The sequence below is a fragment of the Dryobates pubescens genome, chromosome 12, assembly GCF_014839835.1.
Source record: "Dryobates pubescens isolate bDryPub1 chromosome 12, bDryPub1.pri, whole genome shotgun sequence".
NCBI classification, from domain to species: Eukaryota; Metazoa; Chordata; class Aves; order Piciformes; family Picidae; genus Dryobates; species Dryobates pubescens.
This window is the reverse complement of record NC_071623.1, coordinates 19,182,215-19,201,753: the sequence shown is the minus strand read 5'-3', so window position 1 is coordinate 19,201,753 and position 19,539 is coordinate 19,182,215. Positions and strand designations below refer to the sequence as shown.

Sequence of the window (19,539 nt, the reverse complement as noted above, 5' to 3'; positions counted from 1 at the left end):
CCTGGGCAGCACATTCCAATGGTCAATCACTCCTTCTGTGAACAATTTCTTCTTAACATCCAGCCTAACCCTCCCCTGGTGCAGCTTGAGATTTTGTCCTCCTGTTCTGTTGCTGGTTGCCTGGGAGAAGAGACCAGTCCCCACCTGGCTACAACCTCCCTTCAAGTAGTTGTAGACAGCAATAAGGTCTCCTCAGAGCCTTCTCTTCTCCAGGCTAAACCATGTACACCAGCCTTTCCCTAGGATTACCCTTGGCCAATAATTTATTCTCTGGAAATACTAAACCAGCCTAATAAATCAGCTCAGGTCCTAACCCAGCTTTACAAACAAGTCTCAAAGATGAGTCAGCACCTTGTTATTTACAGACTTCTATTTTTGGAGTTATCTGGGATGAGAGAGAGGATAATAATGTGGTTAAGGCAGTTGTCTGGGACTCTGCAGACATGCATTCAGTACTCTGTCCTACACAGAGCTACTGTGTGATTGTGGGCCAGTCACTCATAGCCAAAGTTTCTGCTGAGATTTGAGATGTTGATTTTTACCTGTGTAAAATGTGAGTCATTACCTTCTTAGTTACCAACTAGTGATAGCAGAGCTTCCTTAGTTGACAGGACCATTGTACAGACAAATATGCTAAAGACCATGAAAATTCCAAATGGTAGGATAGGACCCATCCCTCACATCTTTTCAGTCATGTTAGGACTGAAGAGAAAACAGACATTGAATGTGATGATTTAACTATGGATAGTATTGGGCAGGTTATCCATGATGGTGAAACACGCACAGCAATCAAGCTAACTCACTAGGAGCAGGTCCTTCTAAAGCAAACTCATCAGAAGGTGAAATAAGTCAATTTGCAGAGGTAAAAGCCATCCAGCTGGCCTTTAACATTGATGAACAAGAAAAGTGGCCAGCACTGTATCTCTGTACTGACTCATGGATGGCAGCAAATGCTTTGTGGAGATGGTTAAAAGAGTGGAAATGCTATAGTGCAGAGGTAAACCTATTTAGGCTGCTACCTTGTGGCAAGGCATCGCTATCTAGCTGAGAAACTAGTTGTAAAAGTCAGTCATGTAGGTTCCCACACTCCCTCAAGTAAATACTATGGCCCCAGGAAAGTACCACTAGTCCTGCCAGAAGTGGGTCCTTTGCCAGGAAATGCTGCTGCTGCTCTCTGGACTGGATTAAAGTGTGCTGCTTTGTGCTGGCACTTCCCTGAGGCAACTTGTATTTGGATCTCAAAGAATTTTGATTATTTTCTTGCCTTTTTCAAAAGCTTCTGCTCTGATACCCTATACAATGATGTCATCAAGGTACTACAGGTGTTCTGGAGCTCCACCTTTTCCAAGTGCAGTATGGATCAGTCCTTTGCAAATACTAGGACTGTCTTTCCACTCCTGGGGAAGTTGATTGCAGGTGCACTGCATACCTCTTCCTCAGCCACTTCTGTGACTTGTCACATGGGATTCCATGAAGCAGCTTTCCACTTTATGTACCTAAAAGTCTGGCTGCTGAGGAGTATCTAAACAACCAGCAAGTGGATCAGGCTGCTATAGTATTCCAAACAGGATTAGACTTGGAACAGAAAGGTGAACTATTTTTAGCTTGATAGAGCCATGACTCTTCAGGACATCAAGGAAAAGATGCAACACACTGAGGGGCTTATGAACTTCTGTTTACATGTGGACAAGAGATTTTGGCTGTTACATGTACGTCAGAGGGAACAATAGAGTCCTTTGCTAAGTTTGTCCAAAGAAAAACTGCATTTTCTAACCAGAGTGCCTCTTGTTTTATGACAAACAATTTCCTTTTTATCATTTTGGTTGTGCTATTATGTTGACTATTGACTTTTATTTCCCTTAAAGCTGCCCAGGGTTTTGAGTGCCTATTTTGTGTTCTCACAATAAGATTTATTTTATCATTTAAATAGGAATGGCTTTGTTTTGGTGTGTACAGCTGAGGCACATTAAAATGAGATGCTTAATTTTATTTGATTCTGACATAGATGTGATATAATTAAAGTGTAAGTCTCTAGAGAGATTTGCCCATTTGTTCATTTTTGCCAGCCCATGCGAAACTCTCTTTATCTGAGTTTTATTCCTGGACTTAGATAATGAAGGTGCTTGTACAAATGCACAGTCATTCTCATCAATATAGAGAGATAAAGATACTCCTGGGTTAGTTTCTTCCTCCTGTACTCTTTGTTTTATTTTTGTTAACAATTCTAAGTTGGTTTTTTTGTTGTTGTTTGTTGCTCCTTTTTAGGATTTTGAGTCCTTCTTCTCTGCTAAAGAAGAAAATGTTATTTATTCATTCCTGGGTCTTGCTCCTCCTCCAGGCACAAAGGTATGCAGTGTTGTCTTTTCTTGGGGGCCATATATTTCACTTAATAACAATGAAGATAGATAGCGACCCAGCGTGTCAGATAAGGGGTAGTGATGAGCATTGCATTAGGTGGTGTTCTTAAGGGCAAAAAAAAGTGGCTGGTTCAGTAAACACTAAAAAATGCTTCTTACTTCCCTTCTTTCACAGCAGGCTTGTTACCCTGCCTTCAGCTGATTTGTTTTTGTATTTGTTTTTGTTGCTGTTGATGCAAAGGAGTATTTTCTCACACCTAGGTTTTAAATAATGCAACGTTTCCTAATGCTGTTTATAGGCTGTGAGTCACTTGCCTCTGACTACATCAAACCTTGAGCAAACAGGGTTTGGACTGGTCACCAAGAGGGGCCAGGGTATGGATCTGTTCCATCCTCTGTGTGTTCTCTTCCTCTATGTACTGTATCTATCTAAGGTAACTTAAAAGTCTCACACAGGACTTCACAAGGTCCCTTTAGCAGGTCTAGCCATTGTCCTCTATCTACTGTGGTTTGACAATTGTCAAATAGTATATTTCTGATAAAAGAAAAAAGAAGTTTGGTGTTTTGCTTTGTGGTTTGTTTCTTTTTTTTCTTCTTTTGGAGAGGTTGCTTAGGTTTGGGTTTTGTTTATTTGGAGTTTTTTGTTGCTGCTTTTTGTTTGTTCATTTGTTGTCGTCCCCCCCCCATTAACAGAAAGCTAAGTGTTTTATCTTTAACAGAGTCTTCTAATTGGAAGTTTTATACCTGAGGGCATTACAGTTATCTTCTCCTGAGACCATGTTAGATGATAATCAAATGTGGCAACATGTGGGTGGTTCAACAATAGAAATTAATCAAGAGAGTGTTGAGCTGGAGTAACAAGAGAACTCTGCTCCATTGTGGTGACCTGGCTGAAGAACTGCCCTGGAGCATGAGATCTGCTTTCTGGTCCAGCTCTCGCAGGTAGTAACTTGGAGTGAAACACTGTTGGAAAGGTCTCTGGTTTTCGTCTTCTGTAAAAGCAGATTGAAAAAAGAGCCTTTGCTAAGTGCCTTGGAAGCTGCAGATGTAGAAATACCCAGGGGAGAGCCACAGTAGCTATAAATGTCTTTGACACTGAATCCCTATGTGATAAGGAGCAAGTGATTTAAACTTCCTGCTATAGCTGTGCCGTCCTCCACCAAGGGAAATAAAAATTACTTGCCTGCCTCACAAGAGTCTTGTGAGAATTCATTTAATTAACATCCACAAAGCCATGAAAGGCTTAAAGAACTGCAGGTATTACATATAATAATCATTATAAAAGATATGTGGAAAATCAATGAGAAAAAGAAAATTGCATTTTTCCATCTTCCCACTTCATATATTATCTGCTCCTTCATGCAGGGTGCTGTTAGACAGCATGTCTGTGAAGCAAACTAAGAATTTTTCAGAATTCATTCACCCACAGCTTCCAGCAGAGGCTCTTACAGTTTCTACCTCATGACAACTTTGTAAATGTTGAAAATAATATGTGCTAGGCACATTAGCGTTGGTACTGTTGGTAGCAAGCAGTTGTGGTTTACACTGAGTGACTGCTCCATTGGTGGTGCTGGTAGTGACTGCTTCAGTCCAGAAAGTGGAAATAAGTGAGAAAGCTTTTGAAACAAAAAAATATCCATGTGAAGAGTGGAAGTGTATTTACATTGTCTGCCTTCAAGAATCTCTTCCTGAGTTTGAGAGAGACATACACAAGTGTCTTAGCATTTGTTGCAGAGATGTTTCTCAGCATCTTCACTGCGTGGCAGTCTGGCTGTGCTTTGTCACACAAATAGCCTTGCTGCACTGCTTTTGCTTTCCTCTCATTAGGCTGTCAATTCCACCTTAGCAGTAAGTACAGTGGATGACTCATGGCATTGATTTTCAGCAGCATGAATCTGGAATAATAAGTCAGATATGGAAGAAATGTTGATTGTGACACATATGACAGTTTCCTACTAATCCTGTCTTAAATAATATTTTTTTTTCTAAAATATGATGATAATTTATAAACAAAGCAATCTATAAAGCATGAAAACACAACAAAGCAGTCACTAAGCAGCAAGCTTTCTAGTTTTTTACTTCATTGAGACATTGCAATGATTAACATGAAGCTGATACATGTCTTGCCTCAGAAGACTTCCCCCCCACTTTTCCGTCCTGCTTTTGTCTCATGTTGCACCAGCAGCAGAGAAGCTCTGTAATGACCATCATGCTGCAGTTAAATTCACTGAGATATCAGCCTACTGAGTGTAAAATGCATGTTTCAGTTCTGCAGATTCTCATTTTTACGTTCTTGGCTTCTCTCTGGATTAAGTGGCTACAATTTCTCACCAGACCTCTTTGTCCAGCATTTACACTGAACCATTGCATCTAGGTATTGGAGCTTTGATGGTGCCAGAGCCTAATGTGTAAGATGATCTGCACTTACAGGTTACTCTGGTATGTCTAGGACTCACCAAAGTTGTCATCAAGGTGCAGATTGTCTGAATACACACAGCTCCTTCTCAGATCTGCAGCACACATGCAAAGTAGTCTTTACAGATTTATTTAAGTATCCTCTTACTTACAAAAAAGCTGTAACTGTTTCAGAAGGAGATAGCACGTCAACATCAAAGTTAATCAAACTGGAAAACAAGCTGGGGAGCAGCTCCCTATGTAGGTGCCTACCCTTCCCTGCAGCCAGCCTTGTGTGGCCTAATCCAGTTAGGTACCACTGTGCACAGCCAGTTTCTGTGTCCATCACTGTGTTTCCAGAACTGATACAATAAAGTATTTAGCTGCCTGGATGGCATATAGAAACTTCTGCATGTAAAATCAAAGCTCTACATGCTGTTTGCTTAGATCACTTTGTTTCCTATATACTACACAACATTTTTATCCTTCAAGAGTGCTATGTGTTCATAAAACTCAAGGACACTGCAGGAAATTATAACATATTTTTGATATTTCAGAATGGGTGAATTAGCTCACATCATCTTCTCTGTCCTGTTGCCTCCTTATCACTAGTTACCATGTTTTCTAAAGCACCATTTACAAAGATGAGTAGCATCATCTTGTGTGCCTAAGTGAGGAAGCAGGCATAGTATTTGTGTTAATAAGTTCTTCAGCCAATTAATATGAAATACCTTCTCACTTGAAGGAATAGCTGGTCTGGCAGGCTAGGATTTAGAGGACCAGCTGTGCTTTATGGCTGATTCAAAGATCATTCAAGTTAGGATAGATTTCTGAATGATCCTACTTAATCTGGGGTTAGCCACATGAACACCATGTACCAATAATGTGTGAGTGAACATCTGAGCTACCATAACATGTGAGTGAACATCTGAGCTAGGGTCAGGTGCGTCAGTCTCAGCTGCCCCGAAAGTTAGCTATGTTACTTTTTAAAGCCCCCACCACTTTTAGTCTTAGTCTAAGACTATTTTAAATATTCTTGAGAATGCTCTGAAATACTGGTAGTGTGTGAGCAGCCCATCAAAAGCTCCAGCTGCGCTGCTTGTTTTCTCAAATGACACAGGTGAATGATGACAAGATGACAAACAACACACTGTGTTGCTACACCTTCTGAGTATCTTATCAAGGTAATGAATAGCTTTTTATCTTCAAGGACATTCAGTTTTTTTGGAGAACTTTATTAACTGTTCTGGAATACTGCTTCCATTTCCCAGAAATCCAAAGAGCCCTTAGCTTGTAGCAAGATCATTTAGGCCTGCAAGGGCTCTGTGAACTCTGTGAACTGATTTAGTTGATCCGAGGGTTTGTTTCCAAATCTTGTATGTACTTGAATCCTTAATCGTAGTATTCTTGGTCTTAATTTCCATAATCCTGATAGCCCCAAATCTGAAGGTACTTGGGCTTTAGTCTTTTATTTGAAGAAGAATTCTAAGACTGCTGTGAATTACAAATTGAGAGTATGTGAGTTTCATTCAAATAGAAAATGACCTATCAGCCAATCTGTGTAAGTGCTACTACCTTTGAAATTAATTAAAAATGAAGTTTTGTGGTTTTTTTTTTCAGAGAGCTAGTATAATGATGATATTCCAAACATCACAGCTCTCCATATAATCAACAAGGCTCTGTACATGTGTGTGTGTATGTGCATGCATGTGTGTTCTGGCTGACAAGAAGCTGCTTCTTGAGCGTAGTTCTTTCAGATGCAGTAAGTATATGACTCATCTGAGATAGTTTTATACAATAGGTTCATTTTCATTAGAATGCCATCTTTAGTCTTTATGTATTTCATGTTTCTGCCAAAATATATCAAGGACATAGATTTTTAAATTAAATGCTAATATAGACACTGCAAATAAATAAATATATAAATAAACAAATAACCACTTTAGTTTTCGTCTACACTATCCTTTTTATTTTAGGAGCTACTACAAAATTATTGTCTGTCAGGGAAATTATAATTTGCTTAAGAAAACAAGGTACTAACACAGGAGAATTTAAATATGTGTTCATGTTACTACATATTTTAATCTTCCCATTTTCAATTTTTTTGTGTGTGTGCTGGTGATGTACAAACGAAGCCAATATACAGCCTCTGTAGATCTGTTTTTAATAGCAATGCCAGCAGCAGCAGCACCCACAGTTTTATGTGTCTCACTTGAAATGAGACAGCATTGCCAGAAAGTATGTAATCTTTTCTCCCTCCTCCTTCCCCTGGCTCCTTCTGCTTACTCTGAGCTGCTCATTCCTCTCCTCAAGCATCCCCCACCATGCTGGCAAAAACATACATGCAGCTGTGTCACGGAGTGTGCAGATTGTGTGAGATGGAAATGTTTTTCTCTTTAAAGCTTGATCAGCCTCCTGGCTCCAGTTCATCAGGCAGCCCTGGAAAGGCTTTTGCTGCCAGGAGTGCAGGGGCAGTGCACTGCTGAGAAGGACTGCAGGGAGGTTGATGCTTGCTGCGGATTGGGGTTTTTTGACTGTTTTTTTCCTCTGTGGAAAGGAAGAACAATTTATGAGCATATGTGTCTGCTCTCTCTTCACGGCAAACTCCTTACATATGAAATGTATTTTCCACGACTCAGGATAAAATTGACAAAAGGGCACCAAATCTTACTGACAGTGAAGTTTCAGGCATAATAAAAGAGAAAACCCTGCAGAAGTATTTTGCCCCTCTTCACTCTGCTGTGATAACCTGCTTCCAAACATTCCTAACCTCCTTTTCTATGTTTTTTGTCCCCATCCAGCAGAGCATCTCTGCAGAAGGGCATGTCTTTTACTGCACACCACGTCATGGGACAAAAATCTCTAAGTCAGCATTCACCCAAATCTGTTCTGGGACTGAAAAACCAGATAGCTATGCTAGTGTCATGCTTCTTCAGGCTAAGCGTACTGCCTTAAGAAATCATATTTGATAAAGAGGACACAAGAGGACTTGTAAAGCTTAATGGACTGGGGATGATGAGCAGGGGCTTTTGTTTAACTGTAGACACAAATGAAATTACAAAAGAGCAGCAAACCCCAAACCAGCCAGGGGGATAAGTTGTAAGGGCTTGGTCACAAGGATGAAAAAGGAGCCTGTCTTCTATCAGGGACATGCATCTTTGCCCATAGCATGTAGGAATTAAGATGGCATAGGACAGGACTCGCCCTGAGCCCAATTTTCTCTTGCTGGAGGCAACCACACCATCTAATGCCTCTGAGACATGGTCACATTTCTTAGATCCTTTGTCCCCACTTCTCTACTAGAAAGATCTTACAAAATTTCACACACTTGGTTTGTACTCATTTGCATCTACCTCAGTGCTCTTTTTTGTCCTAACCCTCCCTGATGTCTACTCTGATCTATTTTTAGAGCCATCATCCCTTCATAGCGTTGCTTTCAATAGATTAATGAAGCTTTTTTGTCACCCTTGCATAAGATAGGCTCTCTACTCCCTCAAATATTTTTGTACCCTCCCTCTGCACCTGTTCCAGTCTGAATGTCTCTTTCTTGATCTTGAGTGACTGAAGTGGTACAGAGCAATCCAGAGGAGGTTTCACCTTGTCCTTATACAATGACATGAATATTCTCTTTCAGCTCCACCAGCTATACCTCACCTGTACATCTGAGGGTCACATTTATTACCTCTTTCACTATCACCTCCCATTAGTGGCTCAGTTATTCTATGATTATTTAAATGCAGCCATCTTTTTCTTCTTTGATGACCGTAAACTAACAAGCTCCCAAAGTGCAGCAGAAACATGTTTTTAATCTCTGTTCCAGAACTACCTGCCCCAAATAATGTGACTTTGCACTTCATGCATTACTCTATCCCATCTCTGTTGTTCCACTTTGAGGCCATACAGGTCTCCTTTTATCTGACACAGTGTGTGGTCCAGGTGACCTTTCACAGCTACCTAGCTGAAGGTACAACAGAACTTAAAGAGCCTTCTAGGAGGTATTTGTTCACAGAGCTGAAATAAATAGATTTGATAGATTGGGATGTGAACTAAGGAACAGTTTCCTGATGATTTTAAACAAGAAAGTTAAGAGACTACATATGAAATTCTTTATTATTTTTGTTTTTCTGTAGCTTCTTGATGAAATTTAATTGGAATGCATGATGGTGAAAAAGGCTTTTTTGTCTAAAGCTAGAATGTGCCATCAGGGCAAGCACAAGTTTCTATTCAACTTTCCACAGACATCTACTGTGCTCTGAAGAGGAAGAAGTGCTGGAATTCGTATTTTCCCTTCACAAATCCCATGCCTTTACCAACAGATCAATATGCCAGCAAGTGTTCCCTTCACAGGAAAATGCCCCAAAAGCCGTATTTTCATTTGAGCACTGAAGCAAAATTATGAGTATACCTCCTAAAACTGTAATGTCAGAGTTTTATAGAAATGGATTGCTGACAATGTGCCCTGAAGCCAACAATGATTTCTCCTTTGCTGCCAGGAAAGTGAGAAGTCTGATGCCACAGATGAAACCGAGGCACACGCAGAAGGCAAGGCAGATGAAGGGGCTCATGAGGAGGATCAGCCTGCTCAGTCACCAACAGAAGATCAACAGGTAATTTTTACTTTTTGCCTTGGTGATGTGAGAGCTTTACCTGTGCTAAGAGCATGAAACATAAACCCACTTGCCCTCCTAGTGTGCTTCAGGGTGGGAAGATTGTTTGCAGAGTGATTCTGCTTATCCTTTGGATGCATTTTCTTTGACATGGTGAGCCAGGAAGTTGAGGGAGGTGATTCTCCCCCTCTGCTCTGCTCTGGTGAGACCCCACCTGGAGTACTGCATCCAGTTCTGGAGCCCCTATTACAGGAAGGATCTGGAGGTGCTGAAACATGTCCAGAGAAGGGCCATGAGGATGATCAGAGGGCTGGAACACCTCTCCTATGATGACAGACTGAGAGAGTTGGGGTTATTGAGTCTGGAGAAGAGAGGGCTCCAAGGCTCTTATTGTGGCCTTCCAGTATCTGAAGGGGGCCTACAAGAGAGCTGGTGAGGGACATTTTAGGGTATCATGTAGTGATAGGACTAGAGGGAGTGGAAGAAAAATAGAAATGGGTAGATTCAGATTGGATGATAGGAAGAAGTTCTTCCCCATGAGGGTGGTGAGACACTGGCACAGGTTGCCCAGGCAGGTGGTAGAAGCCTCACCCCTGGAGGTTTTTAAGGCCAGGCTGGATGTGGCTCTGAGCAACCTGATCGAGTATGAGGTGTCTCTGCCCATGGCAGGGGGGTTGGAACTAGATGATCCTTGAGGTCCCTTCCAACCCTAACAATTCTATTATATGAAATATAAATAAAACTCCAGGAAACTGTGCTCTTAATTTTGAGCAACAGCAGTTGTCTTTATTTAATGTCCTCTTGCCACTTGTTAACATAAGCTTTTTTGTTTGTGTTTGTTTGGTTTTGGTTCGGGATTTTTGTGGTTTGTCTCGTTTTGTTTTGTTGCTTTTTTCAGTGCTCATTTGGAGACTCTGCTGGTTTGAGCTTTACCCAGAGTCCAAAAGAAAAGGAAAGCCCAAATGGGAACAGATTTAGATTCCCTCCCCTCCTCTTCCCCCAGTAAGGTAAAGCAAATTAGGCAAGAGGAAGGAGAGGTAAAAAAAAAACCATGAAAGAAAGTGGTCTGGAATCGGTTTGGAAGTAAATAAAGTAATTTTTAAACTATATATATATATATATCAGTAACAGGGGAGGTTACGAAGGTACAGGGTAAAGGGTAAATAGAAAAATAGACAAATCCAGGCCTGGCTGGCATCAGATTCCCTTGATGTAAATGGATTCAGTTCTTCTGAAAACATGGATGCACTGTGGAGAGGAAAAGGCCACACCATGTGGTGGAGATGCAGGAAGCAGCAGATGACCTCTTGAGCAGGCAATGCAAGGGAAAGAGAAAGAGCTCAACTGTGTCTCTCTTTAAACAGGCTTGTTGGACAGGAGGGGGAATGGAATAGACCACCTTTGACTCAGGGGGGAACCCCTCCTCTTGGGAGGGGGGAAAACCCAAGTCTCTGGAAGGGGGAAGATCAAGTCTTTGTCTCCTTGCCCAAATGGATCAGGTTTTCTTTTGTCCACCTGGGGGCTTGGTTCTTTTCAACCCCCATCAAGGATGAGTGTAACCTAGCACAGAACCACACTACTTACACAGAATAAATTAGGACTAGACAGCTGAATCATATCTGGGGGAAAAAAAAGAAATAAAAATGCTGCTATCAATGGCCAGCATCTGCAGTGCTCATAAATCCAGTTGTTAACATTGTCATGTATCAGCATTGACTGCTGCTGTATCAAGCCAAGTGTGACAGTGGCTTCTCCAGGCCATGCAGAAATGCCAGGGCAGTGGAGAAATGGAGACTGTTACTATCCTTTCTGCCTACATCATGGTCTGATATTACATGGGCAGATCTCACACTGCAGTGCTAAAGGTTCTTGGAAGGAGCCATCTGAGTTCCTTTGATTCCATTGTATAGTATCCTGCAGTTAGCTGCCATCAGTACAGTATTTGTGGCTGAAAGGTAGCTGGATCCCACAAAAAAGGGACCATTCTGTTTTCTGCCAGTGTCTTTCTCAGAGAGGGGGTTATGTTACTGAACAAGTTCTAGATCCAGAAGAGACCAAGTAGAAAGGGATCCTGTATCTGGAGATAGGGATTCAGCTGCTTTATATCTCCTGCTGCTCTGACAGTTTGGCATTTAAGGATGGATTTAATTTGATGTTGCAGTGTCAGGTGACTCTCTTCCCCAAAAGGCAGACATACTGCTGGATCAAGCACTTACACTTGTCAGTTGGTGTGGGGTTTTTTGTGTGTGTGGTTTGCAGATCAGGTGGTCCCAGTGGAATATCTGTCACAAATGCATCATCTCTTTCATTAAAGGCCAAAACAAAATTTTTTGTTTGTTTGGTTGGGTTTTTTTCATCTAGCTTCAATGCTTTCCAGAGAAAGCACATCTCTGTAAGCCTTTCCCCATTATCCTTTTTCACAATGACTGACCCAGTCGTTATTAGGGTGGAAAACCATCCTTTTACACAGCCTCATGCAAGTCTTCAGTACTGCAAGGTCCCATTTAGAATTTAAAAATGGCAATGAGGAGAGACAGTCCTCACTGGGAATGGAAATTTCTCCCTAAATGGTATCCAAGCACTTTTTTTGTCTCTGTGAATTTCCGTTGGCACGTGAGTGCCATCAAATACCTTTTTCCTTGGCTCTGAAGAGAAGCTCAGTATAAAGCTGCAGTGCACCCCCTGGTTGAATTTGGTTGCTTGCTATTCTGGCTGGTAGTCTAATGTTTTTCAGATGAGAAGATAATGCTGGAGTATGTCTGCAAATGTGTCATGGAGCTGTATATGAGAGATTTTGTAATGACATAATGCAGTACCACTCCTACATAACAAGCACCTTGCTCTATTTCTCACAGAGTGGATTGGAAGGAGAGGTATAGCAGAGGAGAGATCACTAGGCAAGATACTGTGTTTGAAAAGATTGTTCTGTTGAGACGAGGGCATAAATTATGGTTAGTCTTACAAATCGGTCCCTTTCACCTCTCATGAGGTCTTACATAAGGAGGAGGAAGTCTTCCTGAAATCATTCAACTCTGATAACCACTTTCATCACACCAGGTGAATATTAGCTCCTAGGGGAAGGAAAAAACCCCACTGTTTCTTTTCCTGTCTTGGTTTTGGAGAAGGTGCTCACTACCTGGGATACACAAAACCTGCACCCTGCTCCACCACTTGCTTCCATATCACCTAGGTTAAATCACTTCAGTGGCACGGCATCTGTCTGCCTTGTTACAGTTTAACCCAGCTGCCACTTCTGCTGGGCTATCACAAATCATTCTGTAGAAATTCACTACAGACAGCACAAAGAGGATGAGTTTAGATGAGAAAAATAACTTTGAGGCAGCTACATAGAGAAGAACTCCTCCTTTGTTTTGGTATGCCATTTCCCCCTTATAAAAGACATCTGGAATAATAATTTCTTACCTGGCCAGGGTTTTATGAATTTAGGTGCATTTAAAGATGGTCAAATTCTCATTGGTGTATCTTCAGGGGATGTAAGGTCCTAAAGGATACATGTAGGATCAATGTACTATTTACAGTATTTCCCTTTCTCTCTCATTCTTCAGCCCAGCATATCATGTTTGATTCCTTGACCACACTGAAGAGATGTTTTCCTTGTTCTCTCCCTCCCCATGTCCTTTTTTTCCTTCTGTCTTGTTAAGAACTGGTCTCTCTGTACTGAGCTCTGAAAAGGTGACCTTTCTATTGGTGGCCCACTTTGGTTTGCATCCAAACAGTTGCATCCTTTGAACAGTAGTCAGATTCCTTTTGGGCAGCTACTTAATCTTTTGACAAAGCCTCCAATCAAAATGCCATAATTTAAACATCACAGCTTTATGTTCTGCATCTGAATTAACATACCAGTGAGGCTCTAGTGTTGGCATTTTGCTCTTGTTTAGCACTCAGTTTCAAATCAGCTTAAAAACAACTCTCAGCTGTAACCCAGCTGACTTTTCTCTGGTGACAGAGTCTTGGCAAGGTAAAGATAACCTCAGTCTTTGCTAATGAGCATAAGATAGATTACAAAATAAATAAACTGTGACTCTCTCAATCGTGGAGCTTCATGGAGAGTCCCTGATTCCAGAAGGCTCCTCCAGAACTTCAATAGCAGGAATAGCAGCCAATAGTCTATGTGGGTACATGTAGAGGCTGTAGCCCTCCCACTGTTGCCTTCTGCCGCCCTTGCTGGGAGATGCAGGAGTCCAGAAGCTCCAGATTTTTGCCTCAGGCTGGTATGACCCTGAGAAAACCTGTGTGAGACTGCAACCCTCTGAAAAACAAAACATAAAGTGACCATGCTTCCTTGAAGTCACAGAGAGAAGTGCAAAGTGAGACAGTGAGACTTAGCCTTGGCTTCAGCAGCTCCAGCCACTCATTCACACAATCATCCAGGAAAGCATGGAGCAGATGTTGAAATAGAAAGTCCTTTACAGAGATCCAGTAGTATCAGGAACAGCTTTCAGCCTGGGTTGCCAAGGGATAATTGCACTAGGGCAACAAAGCTGGTGAGGGGTTTGGAGCACAAGCCCTATGAGGAGAGGCTGAGAGACGTGGCATTGTTTAGCCTGGGGAAGAGGAGGCTCAGAGGAGACCTTAATGCTGTCTACAACTACATGAAGGGAGGTTGTAGCCAGGTGGGGTTTGGTCTCTTCTCCCAGGCAACCAGCAACAGAACAAAAAGACATAGTCTCAAGCTGTGCCAGGGGAGGTTTAGGCTGGATGTTAGGAACAAATTGTTCACAGAAAGAGTGATTGCCCATTGGAATGTGCTGCCCAGGGAAGTGGTGGAGTCGCCATCCCTGGAAGTGCTTAAAAAGAGACTGGATGAGGTACTTAGTGCCATGGTGTAGTTGATTATATGGTGTTGGGTTGGACTTGATGATCTCAAAGGTCTTTTCCAATGGTTAATTCTGTAATCTGTATTCTTTAGATGATGAAAAAAATTTTAACCTTAAACCTGTCACATACTTTCCTTCCCTAATCACTTCATCAAGCTTAACCGTGACTTCTTCCTAATCTTTTCCTTTCTTTCTTTTTCTTTCATTTCTAATCCTTATCCTCTGATGGAGAAGGTTGAGGAACCATATTGGTTGGATAGAGGGTTTTCTTGCTTTGTCTGTCCCTTTGGTTTTGATTTTTTTTGGAGGCAAAGACTGTGACCTCCCATATGTATGGCACAGTGAGGGCTCTGCTGGTCACTAGAGGTGACAGTAATAATCATTTTACAGCTTTTGCTATCTTGTTTTAACTTTAGATTTTAAGTTGTGTCCCAGTACAAATTAGGCTCGCTTCAGGGCAGACTTATTTTAGAAATATATTCCAAAATTGTATTATCATGCAAGCCTGTATCCTGTCTCTTTCAGGACATATCCAAACCATGGCAAGAAATTCTTCATAAAGAGAGTGATTGCCCATTGGAATGGGCTGCCCGGGGAGGTGGTGGAGTCACCATCACTGGAGGTGTTTAGGAGGAGACTTGATGGGGTGCTTGGTGCCATGGGTTAGTTGGTGTTGGATGATGGGTTGGACACGATGATCTCAAAGGTCTCTTCCAACCTGGTTTATTCTATTCTAACACAGCTTCTTTATCTCAACTCACTCATATCAACTGCCAATGGCTTCTGCACGGTACTATTCCATTTGCCCTTTCTCCTTGGGATTTTGTGTAAGGTTATATACCATCTTGGTGTACAACATTAAATTCTCTTCACTGTACATTAATTTTTTTTCCTTCTCTCTTTTATCTCTCTTCCCTTCACCACTTTATCTCAATCTACAATCTAAAATAAGCTTGTATTATACTTATTCTCCAGTACTGTTGAGCCAAGGCATCTGTTCCAGCCTACAACATTTAGCAGAATTGCAATTCAGATTCTGACTTACGATATATAACATTGATAAGACTCTGTATAATTCTGATTTAGTTTTCATTTTTCAGATGAGCTAATTAAAAAAACAAAATAGGGAAAAAAGACAAAACAAACCTACAAAACAACCAGCAAACCCACCTGAAAAAGCAAACAGAGCTCCAGTTTTAATGCTTTTTCTTGTCAATGAAACAGATTTGGTTGGAAGTCACCGAGAAAAGGGGATCTGTGATTAATGATTTCGTAGCCCTTTTTCAAACTGCAAGCTTAGCTTGACTGTGTTTTGTGAGTTCATCTGCAGGATCTCATCTCAAAATAAATCCACCAAATTCCACAAGATTTTCTTAAATACAGTGTTTAATTTCTGATGTGTTTTGCCTGCATGGCCTTTGATATTTTTCTCTTTGATCCATCTTTTAAATGTTTTCTTTTGTACCTCTGATGTAGGAAAGCAAGGAAGAACAGCCAGTACCAAAGGTATAGTATCTATGGCCATTTCACTTTCACCTTTTGCTTGCATGCTTTTAATTCCTTCTCAGTCTCATTGCTTCACTCGAAAGCTAGTAAATATTCTAGTATTATATTCTGATAGCGAGAATTATTGGTCTTATCATAGTCTTATTGTCTGGGAACAAAGAGAAGCCTTTAATCATTAAATGCTGTAAACAGAAGGGAAATTGTCTGTCACAGATTCTTTAATAAAATTTGCCAAGGACTCCCAAGACAACTACATGCTTGAAGATCGCTAACTGACACCAGGCTGGTTGCATTTTCAGTGTTGTGAGTGTGCAAGAGTCATTCTGACAATTTAGGCAGTTCTGACTATAAAGGAAATATTTCCTTTGCCAGAATTTGTTAAGACCCAGGAACAAATTCTTGTACAGTTTTTTGCTTTGCCTAGCATTGAAAGTTTATGCCTTCAATATTTCTTCAGTGTTTCTAGCAAAACTGATTACTTTAGGCTATTTTCCACTACAAACCTGCAGTTAATAAGAGGACAAGTTCACCTCTCCCTGCTTCCAAGCTGCAGTACATGTCTATATAGATGTATATAGGGACACGTGTTCACTGAAAGTTAGGCATTGTGAACCTGGCAGCTAAAATGGAGCTTCTGGACCCATGGACAAAGCATGGGGGCTTCTAGTGAGGTTGAAAAGGATTGTTAAGGTTAGTTGGTGAATCCTGCCACCACTAACTAATGCTTCAAGGAATAAAACCAGCCATTTTTTCTCTTGAAGGTAATTGACTTGAATTTTGAGCACCAGTTGTTAATAACTGAAAGATTCTGATTGTTTGTGGGCTTGCCTGGCCCTGTTTCAGAGTGCTAATGAAGGACTCTTTTCCTGGGGGAAGATGCCAAAAGAAGCAATGTTCCTTTGGCACAAGGACTTCTAATCATGCTGACCTGTGTGGATATTTGTGTTACATTTCTGGTTTTGCAGGGATGATCTCTTAGTGCAATGTTTTTCCTTAATAACCAATGATTCTGGTTACAAGAAGTTCATTCCCAAGTGGATGTTTAAGCAGGATGTTCCTCTGGAGACTCACTTGTGACACTTTTGCAGAAAGTATGTGTCTGAGAGGAAAACCTAAGGTCTATGCTGCTCATGCACTACCTGCAGTCCTGACTGGAAACTATTTCTGTAGTCTTGGATTAGTTGATTATGCCAGGGAGAATTTCCCATAATTTTTGTAGTCTAAGTAGCATTTGAAGGTATGACATTTTGAGATAAAGCTTGTTTATGCACACAGAAGGAGTGCCTTCAAGCAGACCTTTACTGGAAGAGAAGGAATAGAGAAGCCTGCAACGCAATTTTCAGTGGCTTTTCAGAGGACTACACTTTACTAGCCCTTAAAAGACAGTAATACACAGATTGTTGTCTGTGTTAAATAAAAGCTAGCCTTCAGACAACCATTTATTTGGTTGATTGAAGCAAAGGGCTATTGCCTTCAAACTGAGCCATGTTCTCCTATATAAAAGAGAGAAATAAGAACTTTTGGAACAGAAACAAGGTTGACTTGAAATGACTATTAGATTATTCAGGAGTCCAGAACCTGTGCCAGGAATCTTGACTTGTTTACTGCTCCAAGAAATCATATATATGAAAACACTAAGCTTTTTCTCATATTTACATATACTTCCTATTCCCATTTTGATCTTGAACATCTATTTACAGCTGAAGTATGTACTGTGTTCTAACCTCTCTAAGAAGAGGGCTTTATGTTCCAGAGCTTGCCTGTCAGCTCCACAAAGCTAGAGCCCTGGCATGTAAAAATTAAAAGCTCTATACACTACTTGTCTGTTCTATTCTTAAAGCTCACATAATACTGCATTTACTAGGAATAGAATGCCTGCAAAATCAGAGTTCTGCATTTCAAGACTATTTTTCCTTCCATTTCTACATGGTAACTACAATTTTCTATTAAAAAGGATGAAGAAGAAGTAAAGCAAGAAGAGGGAGAAGAAAAGCAAGAAGTAGGAGAAGAAAACCAAGAAGAAAAACAAGAAGAGGGAGATGAAAAGCAAGAGGCAGAGGAGCAAGAAGAGTCTTAGTTCACTTCCCTATGACACATTCTTTCTTGAACAGGTTTTCAGGTAAATATTAAGATATCCATCACAGTTGCTGGTGTTCTTAAAGTAACAAAGACTTGACAATTTTGTGCATATTGTCATTTGCAATGATAGTGATGGAAACAAGGTACCAAAATGATAAAAAGTATTATGCATTTTCCATATAACACCAAGTCAGAACTGTTGCCCTTAATGAGTCTGGCTTCCCCATTTCTGTGGCAGACTGTAAAATTACTCTGATTGCCTTAGAAACAAGGCCGGATATGACTTCAAAATCTCAACACAGGAGAGGCAGAATTTGTGCTTGCAGAGCTGTATAAGTATCCAGCATTGTTTAAGTCTATGCAGCACATGATTGCACATTTAGTTTTCAGGTTTTCATCTTACTACAATTATCTCTTCTTTGCTACACAGAAATAAAGATCAGTCACTTATTAGGGAAACACTGTTAGACTATGAGAAAGTTGGAACTTCCAGCAGATTTTCCCTTGGGTGGTGGGACTCCCTTCTGGTTGCAGACACACAATGTGATATGCTCATTCTAGAACTAGCAGGATTCTCAGCTAACTCTGTTTCTGAGGTAGCTGCAATAGATTTCACCAAGCATATGCTGATGTGGAGACCCAATGCCTCAACAGGACAGAAAATTTGCCCCTTCTTTCACACTGCCTCTCCTAAATGCAGGTTCCACTGTTGCACGGAAATAATTCATCTCAGTGTTGTCCAGTGTTCAGATGTGTAAAATCACAGAAGGAGGTTTAAGTTCTAATCTCATTTTTCTTATTTTTTGTTCAGGAAGCACAAACTGGAGAATCCCCATCAAAGAAAACTGAATCACTCTCTTAAGCAAACCTTCACTACCTTTCATGCCCATAGACTTAGGAACATGGGAATACAGAGCAGAACCAAGGCACTGCTCTGTCTTCCTGTGGCCTTTATATATATTTGGTATTACAATTGCTTGTTAAAAAAAATTAAAATAAGGGTCTTCTTGTATCTGATGTGATATTTCACGTGATTGTTCTATGTCAGAATAGTATTGTCCATGTCACATTTTAGATTGTAAGCTCCTCAGGGCTGGAACCATGTCTTCCTCCATGTTTATACATGGCTAAGCACATTGCTGCTATTCAGCAGCAATTCACTGCACTCACACAGGTGATGTATTCAGAGAAAAAGAAATTCAGCTCTGAAAACTGCAAAGAGACTTCAGTCCAGATACAAGATATGTGGGCCATTTCTCTCTCAGCTGGCTTGTGAAAATGATCGAGATTTCCATTGTACAGCTGTTTAAATAAACACATTTTCTGTCATCTCTGTTCTTCATCTGCAAAAGCATTAACCAAAGCCCAGCAGGGCGTGATAAGATCTGTAAAGTTTTCTCCATGGTTATGGTTGTAGGTCATGTGAAGACCTTGTCTTATGTTCCTGCTGGTGTTTCTGGTATTGTGTATAAGACCCCAACCACAAAGATACTCAATCGTCATTGAAGGAAAGAGAGGTCCCAGATGATTCTACTGAAGCCTTATCAGTCTTCAGTGATAAATTCATTTTCACTGGGCCAGGGTGGCAGAGAAAATTAACACAGATCCACAGATTGCATCTGTGGGTTGGGAAAGACTTTCAAAGGTCATCTTGTCCTACCCACCTGCAGTGAGCAGCGACACCTCCAACCAGATCAGGCTACCCAGGGCCACATCAAGTCTGATCTTGAATGTCTCCAGGGACAGGACATCAACCGC

General features: G+C 40.9%; 1 protein-coding gene across 1 annotated transcript in view; it reads left to right on the top strand.

Moving 5' to 3' along the window:
- Positions 1–19,110, top strand: part of SH3BGR (SH3 domain binding glutamate rich protein) — a 31,469-nt gene extending 12,359 nt beyond the window's left edge. Inside the window, exons 3-6 of the mRNA XM_054165870.1 lie at positions 2,266–2,346; positions 9,245–9,358; positions 17,657–17,821; positions 18,593–19,110. Of these exons, the coding sequence (XP_054021845.1) occupies positions 2,266–2,346; positions 9,245–9,358; positions 17,657–17,779 (318 nt within the window). The 3' untranslated portion in view covers positions 17,780–17,821; positions 18,593–19,110. The remainder of the gene's footprint in view (positions 1–2,265; positions 2,347–9,244; positions 9,359–17,656; positions 17,822–18,592) is intronic.
- The last annotated feature ends 429 nt before the right edge of the window (positions 19,111–19,539 follow it).